Source organism: Bos grunniens, chromosome 3 (genome assembly GCF_055505025.1).
Source record: "Bos grunniens cultivar Pamir isolate PY7600 chromosome 3, Bosgru_T2T1.0, whole genome shotgun sequence".
NCBI classification, from domain to species: domain Eukaryota; kingdom Metazoa; phylum Chordata; class Mammalia; order Artiodactyla; family Bovidae; genus Bos; species Bos grunniens.
Genome location: NC_141167.1, coordinates 86,875,864 through 86,899,690, shown reverse-complemented (window position 1 = coordinate 86,899,690; position 23,827 = coordinate 86,875,864). Strand labels below are relative to the sequence as shown.

The window sequence follows — 23,827 nt, the reverse complement described above, 5'->3', positions numbered from 1 at the left end:
GAAACACCATACATTGGATACAAAATCCATGACTACCTGACCTATCCCAGGCGTGGCCTGGGATATACTATTCCGAGATATCTCCTATTTGCTTTGGGTAAATAGAAATCTTGAGCTAGGAATAGAGAAAGTTTGAAAATTAAAACAGAGTCTAAGTATTTTTGAATGCTTTTAAAAGACAACGAAAAATGACAAGCTTAGATCACATCAGAGGCTCCTCATGTAGTCTTCAAAGCTGATTTCTTACAGTCAAAGGGACCCAGACGCAGCATGATTTTGAAGCTCAGACTTTGTTCTATTATTCAGTTGCAGCCAACTTTCAACTATTGAAGAAAGAAGAAAGATGATTTAGAATAACAGGATTGCTTGTCTGTATTGCAAGATCCTTCAAGCAGCTCACTACTTGATGTCTAGAGATCCCAGGATGGAGGTGAGTTTCTTTTGCTTCTGCTGTCATCTTATCACTTCGTGTTGACTGCAACATGTGTTGTTTGAAGACTTAGAGAGTATTGATTTATGGGTTCAAAGTATCGTTGGATCTTGTACTTAAAGCTCCTAACTGTAATTTAGGCACATTCTTAACAACACACATATAGAGAAGTAAGAAGATTTTGGATTATTGCATCATTGCCTCCAACACTCAGCTCCTATTTTCATTCCAGTCAGTAGGGTGGATCTTGGAAGAGTGGGGTTGAGGATTTGAGTGGTAAGTTCCTTAGTGGAAGGAGGCAGGGAAGTGTTGGTGGCGAGAATGCCTATTTTTCCTCTGCCTCTGGGCCAGATACACCCTGATAAAGGCTAGCAGAGGTCTAAACACAGAGGGTAATGGGGACAAGGTTAAGAGATTGACACAGCCGCATGGCCCCACAGTTTTTCTTCAAAGGTGAAAACAGTCCTCTGATATATAACATCATGTGTAACATCTGTATTACCACTAAATGGGTCTGGTAAATAGAACAAACATCACCTACCAGCCAGAAACGATTCCCTGACCTTCTTTGGACTCCATTACTAAGGAGTCTTGGTTTTTCCATCTATAGACATTCTTAGTTGATTTCATTAGATTAACAGTCATCCCAGCCATGGCTATCTTCTCTTAAACTAGAGATATTAGTGAGGTCAGGCCAGAACTTGGGCACCAAATTCAGACTTCATAATAAAGTAAACCACGCAGGGAATAGATGTCAGCATGGTGAGCACTTTGCTGTTCATCCCTATTAGGGGATGACTGAGCTGTTTCCTCAGGGCCAGGTGAGGTGCTGGCTGCGTTTACTCAAAGTGTTCACTCGGAGGGTGATTTGTGAGCTATTGCTGAGCACATAATGGTTAGGATAGCTGCAAAAGCAGCCATGGCCCCACACAGGTTCACCTGAATTCAGTAAATCAAATTGGGTTCTAGAGAAATGTTCTGTTGGATTCTGATCAGAAACTCTTGGATATGCCTTTGGATTTCAAGACAGAGCTGAATACTGATATGGGAAGATGGTCCACTTCCTCTGAGCTACCTGTAAGGGGCCCTTTACAATTCTAAGGATATAGCTTGTCCTTTGGCAGAAAAACATCCTTTTAAAATCTTGCAAGCAGACACAAAAATAATGGTAGTAATTACAGAAGCTGCTTTCCTGTGTGTAATGGGAGAGTTTCTCAGGCCTCTAGCTTCTCTTGGTGGTTGCTCTTCATTTTCCTTAAGAGTCATAGCAAAAAATAAATTTTATCAGTTTAGGCAGAATGATATTTTAGAAATTAGGATCTGGCTAACAAAGGGTCTTTTCCAGCAAGAAAGGCTTGGAGCTCAGCAATGAGCACCTCAAGATACAAAGAAGGTATGAGGATGAGTTTGGGGGCCACAGTTTGGGTCATGAAAAGTCCTGCAAATCTTAGAATTCATCTTTCTTTTCTTTTCTTTGTAGGCATTTAAAGATGCTCTCCCTCTCAAAAATTAGACAACTTTTAAAAACTGAAATATTTTGACATATAACAAGGTATAATTTTAAGGTATATGCTAATTTGATACATTATATATTGTAGTGATAACTAGATCACCATTGTAGTGATAACTAGACCTCCATCATGTTACATAATTATCATTTATTTAGTGGTTGGAATAATTAAGTTCTAGTCTCTTAGAAAGTTTGATGATTGTAATATTGTTGTCTGTATTCCTTATACTTTACTTTAGATCTCTAGGGCTTACTTATGGCTTGTTGCAAGTTTGTACCCTTAAACAACATATGTCTTACCCTCCATCCGCCACCCTCTGGTAATTTGTATGCATTTGGCCTTTTTAGATTCCACATATAAGTTATATCATACAGGACTTGCCTTTTTCTGTCTGACTTATTTCACTAAGCATAATGTGCTCAAGGTCCGTTAATGTTATGGTAAATGGCAGGATGTCATTGTCATTCTTTCTTGTTATATACATATGTATATGGCAGGATTCATTCTTTATTATATACATATGTGTACATATATATGTATATATGACATTTTCCATACACAAACCCTTATGTTCATAGCACCACTATTCACAGTAATCAAGACACAGAAACAACCCAAATGTCCACTGACAGATAAATGGATAAAGAAGATATGGTGCATATATACAGTGGAATACTACTCAGCTATAAATGGTATAATGCTATATGCAGCAACCTGGTTGGCCCTAGAGATAATCATACTAAGTGAAGTAAATCAGAAAGAGAAAGACAAATGTCACATGATATCACTTACACATGGAATCTAAAATATGACACAAATTCACATATTTGTGAAACAGAAGCAGACTCACGACACAGAGGACAGACTTGCGGTTGCCGAGGGGAGGCGGGGAAGGGCGGGCTGAGGCGTCTGAGACGGGCGTATGCAAGCTAGTGTACACCAAAGGCATAAACTTTGTTGCTGTTGTTCAGTCACTAAGTCGAGTCTGACTCTGTGACCCCATGGACTGTAGCCCGCCAGGCTCCTCTGTCCATGGGATTTCCCAGCGAGAATACTGGAGTGGGTTGTTATTTCCTTCTCTGGGGGATCTTCCTGAGCTAGGGCTCAAACCTGTGTCTCCTGCATTGGTAGGCAGATTCTTTACCACTGAGTTATCAGGGTAACTTAGACAATGCTTTATCTAAAATTATTTTGTATTGGTTTTCATCCTTAAACAATAAATTCACTTAAAGGTAGATTTTTTTAAAGTAGTTTTGAGACCCCTATAGAGGTCATGTCTCATATAGGCCATTTCTTCCTTTATCCTGCCAATATGCCACAGATAAAGAGTACCTAGCTTTTTGTACTGGGCATTCTTCAGCACTCCAACACTGAGACTGGGTCTGTTTTTCATTTTTAAACTACCCTTATTGATTTCTCACTCTGTGCCAAACACTATGTCAGAACTTTATATACCTTACCTCACGTTCATCTAGCAATCCTGTGACCTAGGGATTATTATTCTTATTTTTCAAAAGAGGAAACTAAAATTCAGAAAAGTGAAGTAACTTGCCTGATGGCATAGAGCTAATGACTAGAGAAGCCAGAATTCAAATCCTGGTCTCCCAAGCCCTACTTTCCCTCTGTGCTTTTGACCTTCCTGGGAAGCATTTCCCTTGTTCTTCAAGTTCAGTTGCAGTAGCCTGTAATTCTGTTCATACGCCTCACTTTACAGTAAATGTTAGACTGCTAAAGTAATCCTGCCGTGATGATGATGGTTCTTTTCCTATTTCTCTCTTTAAACAAAATACGTTTATTTGAATACTCTAACACTGACACCTATCTATAAATTCAAAATTGTGTACAATGTTTTATAGATATCTTTACCACATTTTATTTTTAGTCCCCCTTTTTTTTTTCCCTTCGAGAATTTAGCTCACTTTTTTTGGTCAAACATATTCCTTTAGCTTTTTAGGTTATATAAATAAAGTACAAGTTATAGACTCATAAAAATTTAGATGGGGGAGAAGACCTCAGAGATCTGCTTCTCCAACCCCGTCATTATATGGGCAAGGGAGGCCGGCCAGTGGTTGTGGCCTCTTAGTTGACTCAGAGCTTCAGTTACTCCAGCTAAAACTGGAGGCAATTTGACTACTTCTATAAAGTTGTCCCAAAAGTTTATAAATCAAGAAGAGATATTTAAATGGATGCTTTCAATTTTATTTAAAAGAATACAGTGAAAGCGTTAGTCACTCAGTTGGGTCTGACTCTTTGTGATCCCGTGGACTGTAGTCCGCCAGGCTCCTCTGTCCATGGAATTCTCCAGCCAAGAACACTGGAGTGGGAGCTTCCCTGGTGGTCCAGTGGTTAAGAATCCACTTTGCAATGCAAAGGACATTGGTTTGATACCAGGTCTGGGAAGATGCCACATGCCACGCAACAACTAAGTCCGTGCACCACAACCAGTGAGCCTGCTGGCTGCAACTATTGAAGCCCTGTGCCTGAGAGCCTGTGCTCGGCCACGAGAGAAGCCACCACAATGAGAAGCCCACACACCGCAGTGAAGAGAAGACCTTGCTCACCACAGCTAGAGAAAGCCGCATATCAGTAAGACCCACCACGGCCAATAATAAATAGATTAAAAAAAAAAAAAATACTGGAGTGGGTAGCCAATCCCTTCTCCAGAGGATCTTCCTGACCCAGGGACTGAATCCAGGTCTCCTGCATTGCAGGCAGATTTTTTACCATATGAGCCACTAGGGAAGCTCCCCCAAAGAATAAAAGACTCATACCAAATGGCAGCTGCTTTTGCCCTGAACATTTTCAGGAGTATCCCTAAGACGTGCTACCACCACCAGACTGTGGCAGCTTGACAGGACTGCTCAGACTCTTCTTCGTTGCTGTTGACTTACAAATTTATTTTAGCTTCAGGCATGCTGCTGCTGCTGCTGCTAAGTCACCTAAGTCATGTCTGACTCTGTGCAACCCCATAGAGGACAGCCCACCAGGCTCTCCCGTCCCTGGGATTCTCCAGGCAAGAACACTGGAGTGGGTTGCCATTTCCTTCTCCAATGCATGAACGTGAAAAGTGAAAGTGAAGTTACTCAGTCGTATCCGACCCTCAGTGACCTCATGGACTGCAGCCTTCCAGGCTCCTCCATTCATGGGATTTTCTAGGCAAGAGTACTGGAGTGGGGTGCCATTGCCTTCTCCGAGCTTCAGGCATATAACATAGTAATTCATTATTTTTACACATAATATTCCAGTTAAAGTTGGCTCTATTTGCTGTGCTGTATAACAGATCCTTGTAACTTATTTATTTTATACACAGTAGTTGGTGACTCTTAGTTCTCACTGCTAATTTCACCCTTTCCCTTTCTCTCCTTACTGATAATCACTAGATTGTTTTCTATATATGTGAGTCTGTTTCTGTTTTGTTTTGTTTCATTTTTTAGATTCTACATATAAATAACCGTTATCTTTGACTTATTTCATTAAATACAATAAACTCTATGTCCATCCGTGTTGTTGAAAAAAGTAGAATTTAACTTTTACAGCTGACTAATATTCCACCGTGTATTGTGTGTATTAGTCACTTGGTCGTGTCTGACTCTTTGCGAGCCCATGAACTATAGCCCACCAGGCTCCTCTGCCCATGGAATTCTTCAGGCAAGAATACTAGAGTGGGTTACCATTCCCTTCTCCAGGGGATCTTCCTGACCCAGGGATTGAACCTGGGTCTCCTGTATTGTAGGCAGATTTGTTAACTGTCTGAGCCTATATATATGTATCTATAGATCTATATTGGAGAAGGAAATGGCAACCCACTCCAGTGTTCTTGCCTGGAGAATCCCATGGACAGAGAAGCCTGGTAGGCTGCAGTTCATGGGGTCGCACAGAGTTGGACACGACTGAAGCGACTTGGCATAGATCTATATAGACATATATGTATATATATACACACCATATTGTCAATATCTATTCATCTGTTGACACCTGGGTTGCTTCCACATCTTGGTTCTTGTAAATAATGCTGCTGTGAAGTTTGGGGTTCATTTATCTTTTTTAATTGATATTTTATTTTCAGATATATACCCCAAAATGGAATTGCTGGATCATAAGGTAGTTATATTTATAGATTTTTGAGGAACCTTCATACTGTTTTCCATAGTGGCTGCACCAATTTACATTCCCACTAATGGCACAAAGGTGAAGTGTTCTCCACATCCTTGTCAACACTGGCTATTTGCAGACTTTTAAAAAAACTTTTTATTTTATATTGAAGTATAGCTGATTAACAACGTTGTGATAGCTTCAGGTGGACAGCAAAGGGACTCAGCCGTCCACACACATGTATCTGCTGCTGCTACCGCTAAGTCGCTTCAGTCATGTCGAACTCTGTGCGACCCCATAGACTGCAGCCCACCAGGCTCCCCCGTCCCTGGGATTCTCCAGGCAAGAACACTGGACTGGGTTGCCATTTCCTTCTCCAATGCATGAAAGTGAAAAGTGAAAGGGAAGTTGCTCAGTCGTGTCCGACTCCCAGCAACCCCATGGACTGCAGCCTACCAGGCTCCTCTGTCCGTGGGATTTTCCAGGCAAGAGTACTGGAGTGGGGTGCCATTGCCTTCTCCAACACATGTATCTAGTCTCCCCCAAACTCCCCTCCCATCCAGGCTGCCACAGAACACTGAGCAGAGTTCCCTGTGCTACACAGTAGGACCTTGTTGGTTATCTATTTAAAATACAGCAGTGTGTGCAAGTTGATCCTAAACTCCCTAACTCCCCCTTCCCCCCATTCTTCCTCTCTGGCAACCATAAGTTCGTTCTCAGAGCAAGGCAGCCTCTTGAACTGGGTCTGTCTGGATTCTAATCAGAAGAGGAATATGCTTGAAGGCAGACTAGCCTCCAGGTGTTCAAAAGACCTTTTTGTTCCTTATTCATATTTCTGTCAGTCATTCTCTGCCTTTTGCCAACATACGAGGGAAAACCAGAAGAACAGGACCAGAATGTCTAGGGGGAGACAGATGAAAAAGCACTAAAACACTGAAAGTCGGTGGTTTGTTTGAGCTGATCCAGCTCTCAGTTCCATACACAGAGGCTTATCAGTGGTATGTGGACAAGGGACAGCCATGGTACTTAAAAAAAAAAAATCAATCCCTTACTTGCATCCCAAGCTGCTATTTTGGGAGCACAAATTTCAATAGCACTTCCTAAGAGAAGTTGATAAACATTTGGTCATTAACTGGAAACCACTGTCTCCCTCAAAGTTTAATGAACACAATATTTAGCCCTACCTCCTTTCTAATTCCTTGCTTATATACCACCAATTACGTTAATGTAATATTTAGGATCAGTTCCTCTTGGCAGAGCTTTCTGCCTTCACGTTTATAACTGCATTTCTCCAAATGGAAAACATCCACTTTGATCTGCAGAAAAATGATCTGCATCCACTTTGATAAGCATAGTTTCATACATTACGTAAATAATATTTAACAATAATGTTCTTTTCATTTTGTACAGATGAGGACACACAGTGAAGACAATTAATGAAAACCAGAAGACCTACTGCTATAATTAAGAACATCAAGATCAGGAGCAACTGATAAAGGAGGTCAGGCTGCACAGACATGGACAAAGCCTATTTCCTGGAAGACACAACTTCTAAACAACAGGAGGATTTGCCTTATGATGAGGGTTTCTCCCAAGTTAAGCTATACCATGGTTATAATCTTACCTCAAGATATGACATCCTTGATGTCTCAAATCAAATGAATTTAACAGAAGATGAGTCTCAAGAAAAGGCTACATATAGAGAGACTTGCCAAGAGGCAGATATGACCATGACTTTGGATAAAATGACTGAAAACGCTGTCAGCAAAACATGTGATAAAGAGAATCAATGCACCATATATCTTCCTATTTCAGCTAATCAGGAAGATGCTTCAAAGTCAAACATTTCTGATATTTTACTCCATCACCTTTGCAAAGAAGAATTCTCCAAAGATCAAGGCATTAATTGTGAAACTCTCCCAGAGATCTCTAATAATGACAGCTTTGATGAAGCTATTATTAAAAATATTATTGTGTGGCACGTTAAGAATTCTTGGCCGACAGAACAATCCTCAGAACTCACTGACCTACTCAACTCCAAAAGCGATGATGAAAATAGCAATAAGCCCAGTTGTTTTCTGACTATGACGGAAGAAAACACCTCTGATTCAGATGAGTCAGTGGCTTCTGGAGAAAGCAACCATGAGGAAAATTCAAATTTTCTATCTAAAATCAAGAGTCTATGTGATAAACAAAAAAGTTGCCTATGGCAGACACCTCAGAAACAGGCTGAAAAAGCAAGCTCTGGCAACAAGTTCAAATATGGCCATAGTCAGGTTTATTACTGGTTCTCTAATTTCTCTAAGGTTGCTTCCAAAGTGAAAATTCCTAAAAATCACACAATTGACAAACCACTTATAACAGATCCACAAGCCAGCTTTTCTGCTAAATTGAGAGACAAGTCAGCTGTTGGGCAAGATATTTCAGAAAGCACATCTAGATCAAATTATGTTGAAAAACAAGAGCAGAAGTGGGAAACTACTCAACCTTCACAACCAGTAGAGGTGAGTGAAAGCAGCCTTCAGGAAACACCCGCCCAGGACCGCTGCTCATCCGTATGCGTGTGGGTCCTCAGAAGCTGCATAGAACTAAGTTGTAGTTCTGAGGTTCTGAATTCTAGTTCCAGTCCGGTACCCTGACCTCTCAGAGCTCAGTGGGTGTCCTCATGAGAAGAATCTGGAACTGAACTAACAATAACACAGAATAAAATCCAAATTCTTCAACCAGGAATTTGCATCTCCCCATGTTTTCTGTCATCCTAGCCTTCTGAACTCAGCTCCCCTCCCCCAGGAGTCATCCTGTTAGTGGGCTGGCCCCACCTTCTCTGAGCTCCTGCCTTACCAGGAACATCCCACCTCTGCTTATCAAACCCCTCTCATTTTCATGGTCTCCTTCAACTCCACACTGGCTGTAGGACTTTTCAGAATCTCACAGCCAGTCTTTTGCATCCGTGTTTCTTAAATATTCTGTCAGAGCTTATCTCAGCCTCCTTGCATCATTACGATTTCCAAACATCTGTTCCTTCGACTAGATTTCAAGGCTCTGGAGGCAGCTGCCTTATCTTCATCTTTCCATCACCCAATTCCCCCAGAGGCCTGGCCAGGTGTTTGCATATATTATGCCCTTGGTTATGAATGCTAACTTGAATTGTGATCTTTGATAACACATTTCAAGATGTTATACTGGTAACTATTTAACACAACATTTTGTTTACATTTAATTTATACTTTTTCCCCTTTCCCCATCTTTCCATCCTTCCACCCACCTTCCCAAATACTGAGGCTGAGGATCTCATTGACTATTTGAGGTTCCGTAGTTAAATAAGTTTACATTAATGATCAAAGTAAACACTTTAGTTCTCCGGCACTTTTCCAGGACTGTATGATTTTTCTTTTAAGCAGTCTATGAAGGGCACCCTGCCTGAACACACTCTGCCTGTCTCTATTTCCACCCCTTCATCCACCTTTTCTTTTAACTGAAACTTCTGGGGAATTTGAATAGAACCTCCCTTATGCCTTGCAACTACACACACACATACACACACCTGGAGTCAGCAGCCCACTCAGCCTTGACCGGGATGCTTCTCTCAGTCTTAGAGAAATCTGTACCCCCATGACACTGGGAAGTCTCCACATTCCTCATTCTGCTTGCAGAAGAACACTCTTGGGTGGGCACAGTTCTCAGGGCCCTGTGGGCAGTAGGGGCAGAACAAATATCAAGTTCATCTGTCTCTGGTAACGGGAGTCTGAAGTGGGGCATCTTCTTTTCTCTTGTCCTGTCCATTCAGGTTGGAGAACTGGGCTCTGTAGTTTCCATAGCGATCATATACCCGAGATATTCCTAATAACCACAGTCTAGTTTGACCACAACATTGGCTGTCTGTCTCTAGAGTGTTTGTGAGCTGTGTGTGTTGGGAACAATGGGAAGACAATCAAGGTGAATCACTCTGGAATTTGAACTCTTATCCAGTTAGCCTCTGGTGATTAGAAAAGGGAATGTCCTGTGTGAAGTCACTGTCTTGCTCCCAGACACTAGCCACCATGTATCTGGTGTTAGTGAGAGCCCTAGCGATACAGTCAGTGACGAGACCAACAGAGGTCCCTGCCCTCGTGGAGCTTGTGGTCAACCTGTAGGAGAAGGGTTTGAGTATTCCATATAATAGTATCAAACATGATAACAGTAATAGCTAACATATATTGAATGTTTACCATGTGCCAGATACTATGGTAACATTTAATTCTCATCATGACACTATGAAGTAGGTTCTGTTACTATCCCCGTTTTATTGCTGAAGAATTTGAGGTTTATAGCAATGACGTAATTGCTCTGGGTCACCCGGCAGATAAGTGTCAGAGTGGAATTCAACCTTGGCATCAGGGCCTCAGCTCTTGACATAACCCTGGGTGGCCTCCATGATGACCAGAACACATTGGGTCATCCTGCATAATGGTGTCGTTGGTTAATATCAACAGTAATGTTTTCTTATCTTTTCATTGTGCAGATGGAGCCCACAGTACATATCCACCAAGAACATCTCACAGGTACTAGCATTTTTAAACCTCTTTGACTTAGATATACCTTTTGAAAAGAGATTTTTTCAATAGCGAATGGTGGTGATTGCCACAGACTTCTGTTTTCAGTACTTAACAAAACTGCAATGCAGTTGAGATGAATGGTAGCCAAAATTTATTCTTTCTTTTACAGGAATAGAATCTGAGCCAAGTCTCTCTAACTTGCCATCGACTTCTCAGGAAGACCCTTCCTTGAGTTCTTCTTACATATTTCAAAAGATATCTCAGGGGAAGCAGATGTGTCAGAAGTTAAAAGAACAGACTGATCAACTGAAGGCTAAAGTAATACTTTTAAAGCTTATTATGAAAAACAGAAGTAACCAAATTCAAATATAAGACATCAGGCCCTTAATGAAATATTGCATTTTTTTCACTGCAGGTACAAGAATTTTCCAAGTGCATAGCACAGGATTCTCCCTATCATTTTCAACGCAGAAGGCTGGTAATGAATTTTATCACATTTCAAAAATCTTTATTAGGGAATTTGACACGCAAACATATGACATAAATGACTTTACAGCATCATATTTTCTCTATACTGGTCAGGGTAGGAATGTTCTGGTAAGAAAAATTTTGCTGAAGATTGAGCTATCTTTCTCTTACAAGGACTAAAAGAGAGTAGAGCTTTCTATTTCAATATATATTTAGCCCCTTTTCCTTCTCAGGGGGATCTGTATGGCTGTTTTTCCTCAGCAGTCATCCCATAATACATCGGAAACCATGGTAGGTTCAGGAAAACAATATGTCAGCCATTGTAAAGGGCAAGCACAGCCAGATTTGATGGGCCTGGGGGACACAGGCTATAAAAGTTGCCAATATCTGCAAACTCAATATATAAAACTTGAAAAACCTAAAAGTCAATCTTGAATACATGCTTTTCAGATCAAAATCTTTGGCTTTTACATCCTTGCTTTTTGTCACATTTCATCAAATTGCTACTTTACATTGGAACCCATAGCCTCGTTCATCAGTGTCAGGGTCATATGAAGTAGAGGTGAAGCGTGGCAACGGGGCAGAGCTGAGACTGCTAGAACCAGGGGTGTGTGAAGCTGAAGTTGTAGTTTAGGCCACTGGAGCAGCAGCGAGATGGGTGGTCAGATGTCCTGACACAAAGGACATGGGCAAAGGTCAGGACAGGCTGTGCTTCAGAAGCCAGACACAGACAAAAAACTAGGAAGATTCAAATGCTAAGACACACAGTTCATTCATTATTCTTTCATCATATGAAGTAAATAACTCACATTCATTCAACAACATTTGTGGGGTACTCCCTATGGCTCAGACTCTGCATCAGGCACCAGGAATTTGAAGACAAAGAAACAGTCCCTTTTTCAAGCTAATTATAGACTCCTGGGAACAACAGACCAGTAAACCCACAAGTAACATGCAGCATGGAAAGGTTACCTATGATTACACATGATGCTAATGGCAGCACGGAAGAGGCTCACCCTGACCAGTGGGAGAGGGCCTTGGAAGGCTTCCCAGAAGGGATTTCTGGACTGGGCAGTGTAGGAAGAATATGGCGGAGTAGGGCAAAGGGGTGTTCCAGGAAAAGGAATCAGCAGGTGCAGTGGCACAGGGGCAAGACAGTGCCGAGAGTGTGAGGAACCGTGTGGCAGTATAATTGACCAGATGGAGCTCACAGGGAAGGGAGGAGACTGGAGAGAGGTCCTTAGATAAGAACTGTACCATGAAAAGCCTTTATGCTGTGCTAAGGAGCTTAGATTAATTTCATCTTGAGGTGGCATGATGGGGCAACACTGGAGGGTTTAAAGCTGAGAAACAGCAGCCACCACGGGGGCAAGACAGTAGGAAATAGACTAGAAAATTACAATCCAGGTAACAAATTATGAAGTCCTAAACCAAGGCTGGCAATAAGGATGAAGAGGGGGACAAATCTAAGAGTTTAAGGAAGTGGTGGCAGACTGAACAAGGTAAATAAAGGGAGGGAGGAGGCCTGGATGCATGCCAGATTTCTAGCTTGGCTAACCAAGGTTAGGAATAAAAGTGGAGGATCCGGTTCAGAATGGGTGTGGGAGGCAGGCAGGAGGCCAGATGTCAAGTTCAGTTGGAACATTTTGAGGCACCTGTAGGAAATCCAATTGGAGGGGTCTAGTAGGCAATTAGAGCCACGGATCTGAACTTCAGAGGATGTGTTTGGGTCAGACACGTAAATTTGGGTACAGCTGTAGGTTGAGGCTGTGCAGTGTAGAGATTGCTCAGGCAAACAAGTGGAGAAAGCAGTGAAGAAATTCAAGGTAGAGTCATGGGAAACAGCAACCAGGGGCAGGTAAGAGATCGATAAGGAGAAACTGGAATGGTCAAGACAGACCTGGAAGGGGCAGAGCTACAAAAGCCAAGAGAAAAGAGGGTTCTGAGAAGGGAGGAGTGGGCCACACCATCCAGTCTTCAAAGAAGGAAGGAAAGCAAGATGTGCATTGGATTTGGTCACTGAGAGATCATGAGGGATCTTGGCAGCCCTGATTCCAATGAAGAGGTGGATCTACCGAAGCCAGATCGCAGGAGTCAAGGAGTGAATGATAGATGAGTAAAGTGAGTGAGTGAAAAGTTGCTCAGTCATGTCCAACTCTGTGACCCCATGGACTGAATAGTACTAAATTCTCCAGGCCAAATACTGGAGTGAGTAGCCTTTCCCTTCTCCAGGGAATCTTCCTAACCCAGGGATCGAACCCAGGTCTCCCACATTGCAGGCAGATTCTTTACCAGCAGAGCCACCAGGGAACCCCAAGAATACTGGAGTGGGTAGCCTATCCCTTCTCCAGCAGATCTTCCTGACCCAGGAACTGAGCCAGGCAGATTCTTTACCAACTGAGCTATCAGGGAAGCCCTTCTAAAACCCAGGCTTTCAGAAACCCGGAGAACATAAATTTTTAAAGGGCCAAACAAAACAGAGGAAAGTGGTTCGAGGCACTAGCCTTCTGAGGCCTCGGTTCAGGAAGTTTCCTCCTATGTTAGAGGGAATGTGGGGATTCGTGTTGGGACCCAGAGAAGAGGAGAGGTGATCTCTGACAGTGTTGGCCTGAGAGTTCCAGGCCCATTTGGTTCAGTGAAGGAAGGACAGACAGGGCTAAAACCAACCTTCTCAGCAAGAGCAGCATATGTAGAAAGCATCTGGATTTTGGAGCAGACATCCTGGTTCTATGTGTTGACTATACAAATTTAAACTTTTCACATACCTGCCCATCTCAGAGTCACGTGAGTTAAATGAAGTACATTTATGGTAAGAAAACTATGTCCTAACTTCTTCTGAGGGTAGAACACAATTAAAATTCTGAGATTCCAAATTATAATTCATAATTGCTTTCTTCACTCTTCTCTTTCCTTTGAACACCTCATTCCTACTCATGGCTTTAACCCCTGTTTCCATGCTGCCAATTCCCAATGACTAGTCCTCACTTCTCATCTACAGGGCCACATGCTGGTCCTGATTTTCCTTTGGATCTCCTGCTCTCACTGAACATTGTACCTTGCCCAACATTGACATCTTCATTCAAACTTGTTAGCCTTTTCAAATTCCTTGTCAGGAGGTTCACATTCTTCCCACCTCCCAAGCTAGGAATCTGTGTACCGTCTGTGAGATCTATAGTGCCAGTCAGGGTCTTGGCAAGAAAGAGATGACTTACTCCAATGGAGGAACTGAGGAGGGTTTAGGAAGGTATTATTTTATAACCAATTAAGGGACAGAAAGGATCTCATGGAAGGAACAGTGGGGAAGAGGGACGGAGGAAGAACAGATAATGGTGCATGAGGAGAGCAGCGGTAGTTACAGGAGTAGCTGACAAGCTCCGTGGCTTTTGGTAGAGACACAGCCAATCCATGATAATACAGGCAGGAGGAAATCAAGGAAATAAAGACCCTACCTCATCCTTCTTCAATTCCTCTCTCCTGCAGTTTGCCTTCCATTGACTGAAACCAACCAAAGCCAAGGGCGCTGGAGCCTGTTGGTACACTCCATTGAAGGCCAGCCTCCTGGTTGGGGGACAGAGAAAGATGGAGGATAGATCTGGAGGAAAATTGAAAACATGCACCACACTTGCCATTTTTTATTCCCTTTGGCCAATATGCTTCTAAACTTGTTTGTTTATTTTAATAATAGTAAGAGTAATAATGAAGATGATAGTTACCATCTATTGAGTGTGTACCATGCTCCTGGTGCTAAGCAGTATCTCATTTAATTTTCACAACATGAGGTGAGGGCTATTATGCTCTCAAATGCAAAAGTTGAAGCTTAGAGTTCAAGGTGACTGAAATCATACAATTAGTAGGTAACAATCTGAACTTGAACTCTGGTGTATCTGATTCTCTAACCCCACGATGCAGCATTCTTGCCTTTGGTAGTATCTCTCCAATTTACCCTTTCCTCTTCATTTTCACTGATACTGCCTGGTCCAAGCCCTCTTGAGCATCCTTTAAACTGAGTTAAGTCTCACGTCTTCCATTGAGCCATGGCAAAGTATTCTATTCCACAGTCTCTATTCCCAACTGGAATAAAATCTCTGAGACAAGAGACTGTGCCTGATACAACTTTTGTGTCTCTCACACTCTTGGCACAGGACTAAACATGGGCAGTGCTCAGGGAATGCTTAGCGACTGGGGCTGCACAGCTGTAGCCTCTGTACATCAAGACCCTGACCTGCAGAGTTTAAATACTCATCTGCATGAGCTACATCTGGAGGACTTACTCAAAGCTTCTGGCTAAATTTCCTGATATTCCTGCTCCATCACATCCTCCAAGCCATTCAATCCCAGGTCCTTTAACTTCAATTTTTTTTACTGGATTATTTATTTTTTATTATCATTGCTGTACAAAGTTGTGTTAGTTTCTGGAGTATAACGAAGTGAATCAGCTATATGTATACACATATCTCCTCCCTCTTGAAGTGGTCAAACAGGAGATGGCAAGAATGAATGTCGACATTCTAGGAATCAGTGGACTAAAATGGAGTGGAATGGGTGAATTTAACTCAGATGACCATTATATCTACTACTGTGGGCAAGAATCCCTTAGAAGAAATGGAGTAGCCATCATGGTCAACAAAAGAGTCCAAAAGGCAGTTCTTGGATGCAATCTCAAAAATGACAGAATGATCTCTATTTGCTTCCAAGGCAAACCATTCAATATAACAGTAATCCAAGTCTATGCTCCAACCAGTAATGCTGAAGAAGCTGAAGTTGAACAGTCCTATGAAGACCTACAAGACCTTCTAGAACTAATACTCAAAATAGATGTCCTTTTCATTATAGGGGTCTGGAATACAAAAGTAGGAAGTCAAGAAACACCTGGAGTAACAGGCAAATTTGGCCTTGGAGTACAGAATGAAGCAGGGCAAGGCTAATAGAGTTTTGCCAAGAGAACACACTGGTCATAGCAAACACCCTCATTCAACAACACAAGAGAAGACTCTACACATGGACATCACCAGATGGTCGACACCAAAATCAGATTGATTATATTCTTTGCAGCCAAAGATGGAGAAGCTCTACACAGTCAGCAAAAACAAGACCAAAAGCTGACTGTGGCTCAGATCATGAACTCCTTGTTGCTAAATTCAGACTTAAATTGAAGAAAATGGAAAAAACCACTAGACTATTCAGGTATGACCTAAATCAAATCCCTTACGATTATACAAAGGGAGTGAGAAATAGATTTAAGGGACTAGATCTGATAGACAGAGTGCCTGATGAACTATAGACAGAAGTTTGTGACACTGTACAGGAGACAGGGATCAAGACCATCCCCAAGAAAAAGAAATGCAAAAAGCAAAATGGCTGTCTGAAGAGGCCTTACAAATAGCTGAGAAAAGAGGAGAAATGAAAAGCAAAGAAGAAAGGGAAAGATACCCATTTGAATGCAGAGTTCCAAAGAATAGCAAGGAGAGATAAGAAAGCCTTCCTCAGTGATCAGTGCAAAGAAACAGAGGAAAACAATAGAATGGGAAAGACTAGAGATCTCTTCAAGAAAATTAGAGATACCAAGGGAACATTTCATGCAAAAATGGGCTTAATAAAGGACAGAAATTGTATGGACCTAGCAGAAGCCAGAAGATATTAAGAAGAGGTGGCAAGAATACACAGAAGAACTGTACAAAAAAGATCTTCATGACCCAGATAATCATGGTGGTATGATCACTCACCTAGAGCCAGACATCCTGGAATGTGAAGTCAGTTAGGAAGCATCATTACAGACAAAGCTAGTGGAGGTGATGGAATCCCAGTTGAGCTATTTCAAATCCTAAAAAATGATGCTGTAAAAGTGCTGCACTCAGTATGCCAGCAAATTTTGAAAACTCAGCAATGGCCACAGGACTGGAAAAGATCAGTTTTCATTCCAATCCCAAAATAGGCAATGCCAAAGAATGCTCAAACTACTGCACTTTTGTACTCATCTCACATGCTAGTAAAGTCATGCTCAAAATTCTCCAAGCCAGGCTTCAACAGTACATGAACCATGAACTTCCAGAAGTTCAAGCTGGTTTTAGAAAAGGCAGAGGGACAAGAAATCAAATTGCCAACGTCTGTCGGATCATTGAAAAAGCAAGAGAGTTCCAGAAAAACATCTATTTCTGCTTTATTGACTATGCCAAAGCCTTTGACTGTGTGGATGACAACAAACTGTGGAAAATTCTGAAAGAGATGGAAATACCAGACCACCTGACCTGCCTCTTGAGAAATCTGTATGCAGGTCAGGAATCAACAGTTAGAACTGGACAGGAACAACAGACAGGTTCCAAATAGGAAAAGGAGTACATCAAGGCTGTATATTGTCACCCTGTTTATTTAACTTATATGCAGAGTACATCATGAGAAATGCTGGCTGGAAGATCTACAAGCTGGAATCAAGATTGCCAGGAGAAATATCAATAACCTCAGATATGTAGATGACACCACCCTTATGGCAGAAAGCAAGGAACTAAAGAGCCTCTTGATGAAAGTGAAAGAGGAGAGTGAAAAAGTTGGCATAAAGCTCAACATTCAGAAAACTAAGACCATGGCATCTGGTCCCATCATTTCATGGCAGATAGATGGGGAAACAGTGGAAACAGTGGCTGACTTTATTTTGGGGGGCTCCAAAATCACTGCAGATAGATTTGCAGCAATGAAATTAAAAGATGCTTACTTCTTGGAAGGAAAGTTATGATCAACCTAGACAGCATATTAAAAAGCAGAGACATTACTTTGCCAACAAAGGTCCGTCTAGTCAAGGTTTTGGTTTTTCCAGTAGTCATGTATGGATGTGAGAGTTGGATTATAAAGAAGGCTGAACACTGAAGAATTGATGCTTTTGAACCAATCCATCCTAAGGGAAATCAGTCCTGAATATTCACTGGAAGGACTGATGTTGAGGCTGAAACTCCAATACTTCGGCCACCTCATGTGAAGAACTGACTCAATTGAAAAGACCCTGATGCTGGGAAAGATTGAAGGCGGGAGAAGAAGGGGACAACAGAGGATGAGATGGTTGGATGACATCACCGACTCAATGGACATGAGTCTGAGTGAACTCCTGGAGTTGGTGATGGACAGGGAGGCCTGGCATGCTGCAGTCTGTGGGGTCACAGAGTTGGACGTGACTGAGTAACCCTAGAAGTTAGGTGCTTCTCTGGAGGTGTAAAATTTTAGAGTTAGGGTTAGGGTTACTGAACCTCCCTCTTCGACCTTCCTCCCACTTCCCCACCACATTGCATCCAACTAGCTCATCACAAAACACTGAGCTGAGCTCCCTGTGATATAGAGTAGGTTCCCAGGAGCGATCTGTTTTACACACAGCAGTTCACACGTCAATCCCAATCTCCCAATTCATCCCTCTGCCGTATCCACATCTTCATTCTCTACTTCTGCGTCTTTATTCCTGCCCTGCAAGTAGGTTCGTCTGCACCGTTTTTCTAGATTCCACATACACGCATCAATATTTGTTTTTCTGACTTACTTCATTCTGTATGACAGATTCTAGGTCCATCCACATCTCTGCAAATGACCCAATGTATTCCTTTTTATAGTTGAGTAATATTCTATTGTTAATATGCATCATATCTTCTTTATCTCTTCATTGGTTGATGGACATGACCTGGCTATTATAAACAGTGCTGCAGTGAACATTGGAGTGCGCGTGTCTTTTTTTTTTTTTTTTTTTACCCCGAGTGGGACTCGAACGCGTGTCTTTTTGAATTATGGTTTTCTCAGGATTTGTGTCCAGTAATGGGGTTGCTGTGTCATATGGTAGCTCTAGCTTTAGTTTTTCAATGAACTGCCATACTATTCTCCATAGTGGCAGTGTCAGTCTGCATTCCCACCAAGAGGGTTTCCTTTTCTCCACCCTTCTCAAGCATTTATGGTTTCCAAGTTCTATGTGGCTTCTGGCATACTTTCTAGAGCTTCAATTTCCTCCTCTATAAAACTGGGATAATAAACCTACTTTGTGACATTTACCATACTGATAGTGGATTAAATAAGATAATGAATGGAAAAGTGCTCTATAAGCTAAAAATTATTCTGCAAATATGTGGGATTATTAACGTGCCATTAACAAAATTAAAAGGCCTCTGAGTGGGTGCTAGGAAAGAAATCAGAAGTCACTGTAAGTCTCACTCTGTGCTGTGGGGGTGTTGCAAATGTTAAGATGGCTCTTGGGTTGTCTGTATTTTAGATGTCAGACGCTGAAACACAACCACTGCCAGGAGAAGGATGGCGGCTTAATTTTAACACTCCTGTAGGGTACACCCTCATTGTGTTGGCAGAAAAAACTACTACTACACACATGGGCTTACACGTGAATGATTCCAGCGTGTCACTGCTACAGGTCCTGGAGAAATTGCAGGGACGCCTCAAACTGCTGGAGCAGGAGTTTCTGGCCAACAAGGAGAAGCACCTGACATTGGAGGAGCAAGTCCAGGAGCACGAATCCCCAGCTGTCAAGGACTTTGATCCAGAAAGGTAGGGCAGGCTTCACCTCTGTGGGGTGGAAGTGTCAGAGGTGAGCTCCTTCCGGAGGGATTCTGCAGGGGCTGCTGGCCTAGCGCTCGGAGACCTACTGGTCTCGGGTCAGCAAAAACAGTGTCACCTTTGAACTGGTGTCACCCCACGCAGCGAGCAGTATGAAATTCCTGCTCTGTGTACGGTCCTGTGGGGGGCACCCAGAAGGAGTGTCCCAAATGAACAGTTGTCCCCTGGAGGAGACACTGCCACTGCCTTGCATTGTGCTGGATGTCATGATAATTGGTCCTGAGACTCGGAAGAGCACAAGAAAACCGCAGAAATGCTCATCTGCTAAGCCCAGAGGACCCTCTCCTCCACAGGGTCCCCCCGCCCTGCCCTCTCCTTTACCTCATTCCTGCCTTTATTTCCCCTGCCTAACTCTTTTCTGTCCCTCTTTTTCCCTATCCACAGACAATACCCAAGGGATAGCAGGCAGGAAAGAATCACTGTTAGGTTGATTAATGTTGGGGTGAGGGACCCACAAATCCTGATAAAGGCAAAATGTTAAAACCTGAAGTCAAATGATTCCTGAATTAATTCACATTAGAAACTTGAGCGCACAAGCATACTGAGGATTCCAGCTGGCCATTTTGATGGCCCCATGCTCTGCTCTCTGCAACCCAAATAATTTTAAAAGATATATCCTAGGACTCAAGGCTGGGGTTGGTTCCATGTAATTTCCTGGTATGAATCTAAAGAACTCATTTAGTAGGCTTCATATTTGTAAATTCAGCTCTTTCTATTCGTAGTATTTTAACACGAATTCATTCTCAACGCCAAAATATTTTAATGGCTTATATTTTGGCACTACTGTCCTGAAGTAATTTTCCCAAAGTACAATCTTACTTCTTCAAAATGAATGACATCTCTGTCTATGGCTATTTCAATACTGAGTAATTAGACAGCAAAGATGTGGTTTTAATATTGATTTTTTCCCCCAAAGGCTTTTTTTCTCTTGGAAAAAAAGATCTCCACATGCTTTCACTATTTGTTTAAAAACTAATAGAGTGAGGATATTTATTTTCCAAGAAACCCCACTTGTTTTGGCAGTCATTTTAAAGACAGCCTCTGTGCACATTAAGACCAAAACTATGCAAGGCCTTATTTATATCCTAGTTACACCCACACTGTGCATGGCCCTGGTATAAATCAAAAATGTTTCAACTGCAGTTATATCCCATATACAGGAAAAGCTTTCAACACTGGGGCAAGAAAAAGACTTGGCCTCTCCCAAAACTCCCCTCAGAGCAAGCCAAGCATGGTCAGCTTCTCTTGTTCTCAAATGGGCAAAAAGCAGAACCCAGTCCAACCCTTGAGGCCTTGCCATGTTGAGAATCTTCTAAATGATGGCTACAAAGGCCACTGTCAATGGCTTTCAGTAAGCAAAAGAATTCTGCAGATTAGTGGACAAACTGCTTAAGTCAGCTATTGTGTGCTTATTCAGTTCAATTCAGTTGCCCAGTCGTGTCCGACTCTTTGTGACCCCATGAACCGCAGCACGCCAGGCCTCCCTGTCCATCACCAACTCCCGGAGTCTACCCAAAGCCACGTCCATCGAGTCGGTGATGCCATCCAACCATCTCATCCTCTGTCATCCCCTTCTCCTCCTGCCCTCAATCTTTCCCAGCATCAGGGTCTTTTCAAATGAGTCAGCTCTTCACATCAGGTGGCCAAAGTATTGGAGTTTCAGCCTCAACATCAGTCCTTCCAATGAACACCTAGGACTGATCTCCTTTAGGATGGATTGGTTGGATCTCCTTGCAGTCCAAGGGACTCTCAAGAGTCTTCTCCAACACCACAGTTCAAAAGCATCAATTCTTCAGTGCTCAGCTTTCTTTATAGTCCAACTCACATCCATACATGACCACTGGAAAAACCATAGCCTTGAATAGACAGGTTTGTGACATTCTACAGGAAACAGGAATCAAGACCATCCCCAAGAAAAAGAAATGCAAAAAAGCAAAATGGCTGTCTGAGGAGGCCTTACAAATAGCTGTGAAAAGAAGAGAAGTGAAAAGCAAAGGAGAAAAGGAAAGATATACCCATTTGAATGCAGAGTTCCAAAGAATAGCAAGGAGAGATAAGAAAGCCTTCCTCAGCAATCAATGCAAAGAAATATAGGAAAACAATAGAATGGGAAAGACTAGAGATCTCTTCAAGAAAATTAGAGATACCAAGGGAGCATTTCATGCAAAGATGGGCACAATAAAGGACAGAAATGGTATGGACTTAACAGAAGCAAAAGATATTAAGAAGAGGTGGCAAGAATACACAGAAGAACTGTACAAAAAAGATCTTCACGACCTAGATAATTATGATGGTGTGATCACTCACCTAGAGCCAGACATCCTGGAATGTGAAGTTAAGTGGGCCTTAGGAAGCAACACTACAAACAAAGCTAGTGGAGGTGACAGAATACCAGTTGAGCTATTTCAAATCCTGAAGGATGATGCTGTGAAAGTGCTGCACTCAATATGCCAGCAAATTTGGAAAACTTAGCAGTGGCCACAGGACTGGAAAAGGTCAGTTTTCATTCCCATCCCAAAGAAAGGCAATGCCAAAGAATGCTCAAACTACTGCACAGTTGCACTCATCTCACACGCTAGTAAAGTAATGCACAAAATTCTCCAAGCCAGGCTTCAGCAATACGTGAACCATGAACTTCCAGATGTTCAAGCTGGATTCATAAAAGGCAGAGGAACCAGAGATCAAATTGCCAACATCCGCTGGATCATGGAAAAAGCAAGAGAGTTCCAGAAAAACATCTATTTCTGCTTTATTGACTATGCCAAAGCCTTTGATTGTGTGGATCACAATAAACTGTGGGAAATTCTGAAAGAGATGGGAATACCAGACCACCTGACCTGCCTCTTGAGAAACCTGTATGCAGGTCAGGAATCAACAGTTAGAACTGGACATGGAACAGACTGGTTCCAAATAGGAAAAGGAGTACATCAAGGCTGTATATTGTCACCCTGCTTATTTAACTTATATGCAGAGTACATCATGTGAAACGCTGGACTGGAGGAAGCACAAGCTGGAATCAAGATTGCCGGGAGAAATATCAGTAACCTCAGATATGCAGATGACACCACCCTTATGGTAGAAAGTGAAGAGGAACTAAAGAACCTCTTGATGAAAGTGAAAGAGGAGAGTGAAAAAGTTGGCTTAAAGCTCAACATTCAGAAAACTAAAATCATGGCATCCAGTCCCATCACTTCATGGGAAATAGATGGGGAAACAGTGGAAACAGTGTCAGGCTTTATTTTTCTGGGCTCCAAAATCACTGCAGATGGTGACTGCAGCCATGAAATTAAAAGACGCTTACTCCTTGGAAGGGAAGTTATGACCAACCTAGACAGCATATTAAAAAGCGGAGACATTACTTTGCCAACAAAGGTCCGTCTAGTCAAGGTTTTGGTTTTTCCAGTGGTCATGTATGGATGTGAAAGTTGGACTACAAAGAAAGCTGAGTGCTAAAGAATTGATGCTTTTGAACTGTGGTGTTGAATAAGACTCCTGAGAGTCCTTTGGGCTGCAAGGAGATCCAACCAGTCCATCCTAAAGGAGATCAGTCCTGGGTGTTCATTGAAAGGACTGATGTTGAAGCTGAAACTCCAATACTTTGGCTACCTGATGCGAAGAGCTGACTCATTTGAAAAGACCCTGATGCTGGGAAAGATTGAGGGCAGGAGGAGAAGGGGATGACAGAGGATGAGATGGTTGGATGGCATCACCGACTCGATGGACATGGGTTTGAGTGGACTCCAGGAGTTGGTGATGGACAGGGAGGCCTGGCGTGCTGTGGTTCATGGGGTCACAAAGAGTCAGACATGACTGAGCAACTGAACTGGACTAGACAGACCTTTGTTGGCAAAGTAATTTCTCTGCTTTTTATTATTTTGTCTAGGTTGGGCATAACTTTCCTTCCAAGGAGTAAGCATCTTTAATTTCATGGCTGCAGTCACCATCTGCAGTAATTTTGGAGCCCCCCAAAATAAAGTCAGCCACTGTTTCCACTATTTCCCCATCTATTTGCCATGAAGTGATGGGACTGGATGCCATGATCTTAGTTTTCTGAATGTTGAGCTTTAAGCCAACTTAACACCTTCTTATTGCTGCCTTTGAAAGTTAACATTCAAAAATACTTGGATTTCATCCATCTTGTTTGTCAGAATGTAGTCTGATAGGTATTTGATTCTTTCACACACTAGGACCAGAAAGCAAGG

General features: G+C 42.3%; 2 protein-coding genes across 3 annotated transcripts in view; one reads left to right on the top strand and one right to left on the bottom strand.

Moving 5' to 3' along the window:
* GPSM2 (G protein signaling modulator 2) overlaps positions 1–23,827 on the bottom strand; it is a 113,885-nt gene that overhangs the window by 78,397 nt on the left and 11,661 nt on the right. The window contains exons 1-2 of one of the 2 annotated variants that reach the window (XM_086391562.1): positions 19,391–19,532; positions 14,486–14,594 (exon numbers count right to left, since the gene is read on the bottom strand). The exons of the other annotated variant lie outside the window; for it this stretch is intronic. The gene's annotated coding sequence lies outside the window, so the exon portion shown is untranslated. Of the gene's footprint in view, positions 1–14,485; positions 14,595–19,390; positions 19,533–23,827 lie in introns of those variants that run through there. 2 annotated transcript variants of the gene reach the window in all.
* The window catches only part of AKNAD1 (AKNA domain containing 1), a 45,218-nt gene continuing 28,939 nt past the window's right edge, over positions 7,549–23,827 (top strand). The window contains exons 1-5 of the mRNA XM_086391581.1: positions 7,549–8,537; positions 10,535–10,574; positions 10,738–10,886; positions 10,984–11,046; positions 19,423–19,556. Of these exons, the coding sequence (XP_086247707.1) occupies positions 7,551–8,537; positions 10,535–10,574; positions 10,738–10,886; positions 10,984–11,046; positions 19,423–19,556 (1,373 nt within the window). The 5' untranslated portion in view covers positions 7,549–7,550. The remainder of the gene's footprint in view (positions 8,538–10,534; positions 10,575–10,737; positions 10,887–10,983; positions 11,047–19,422; positions 19,557–23,827) is intronic.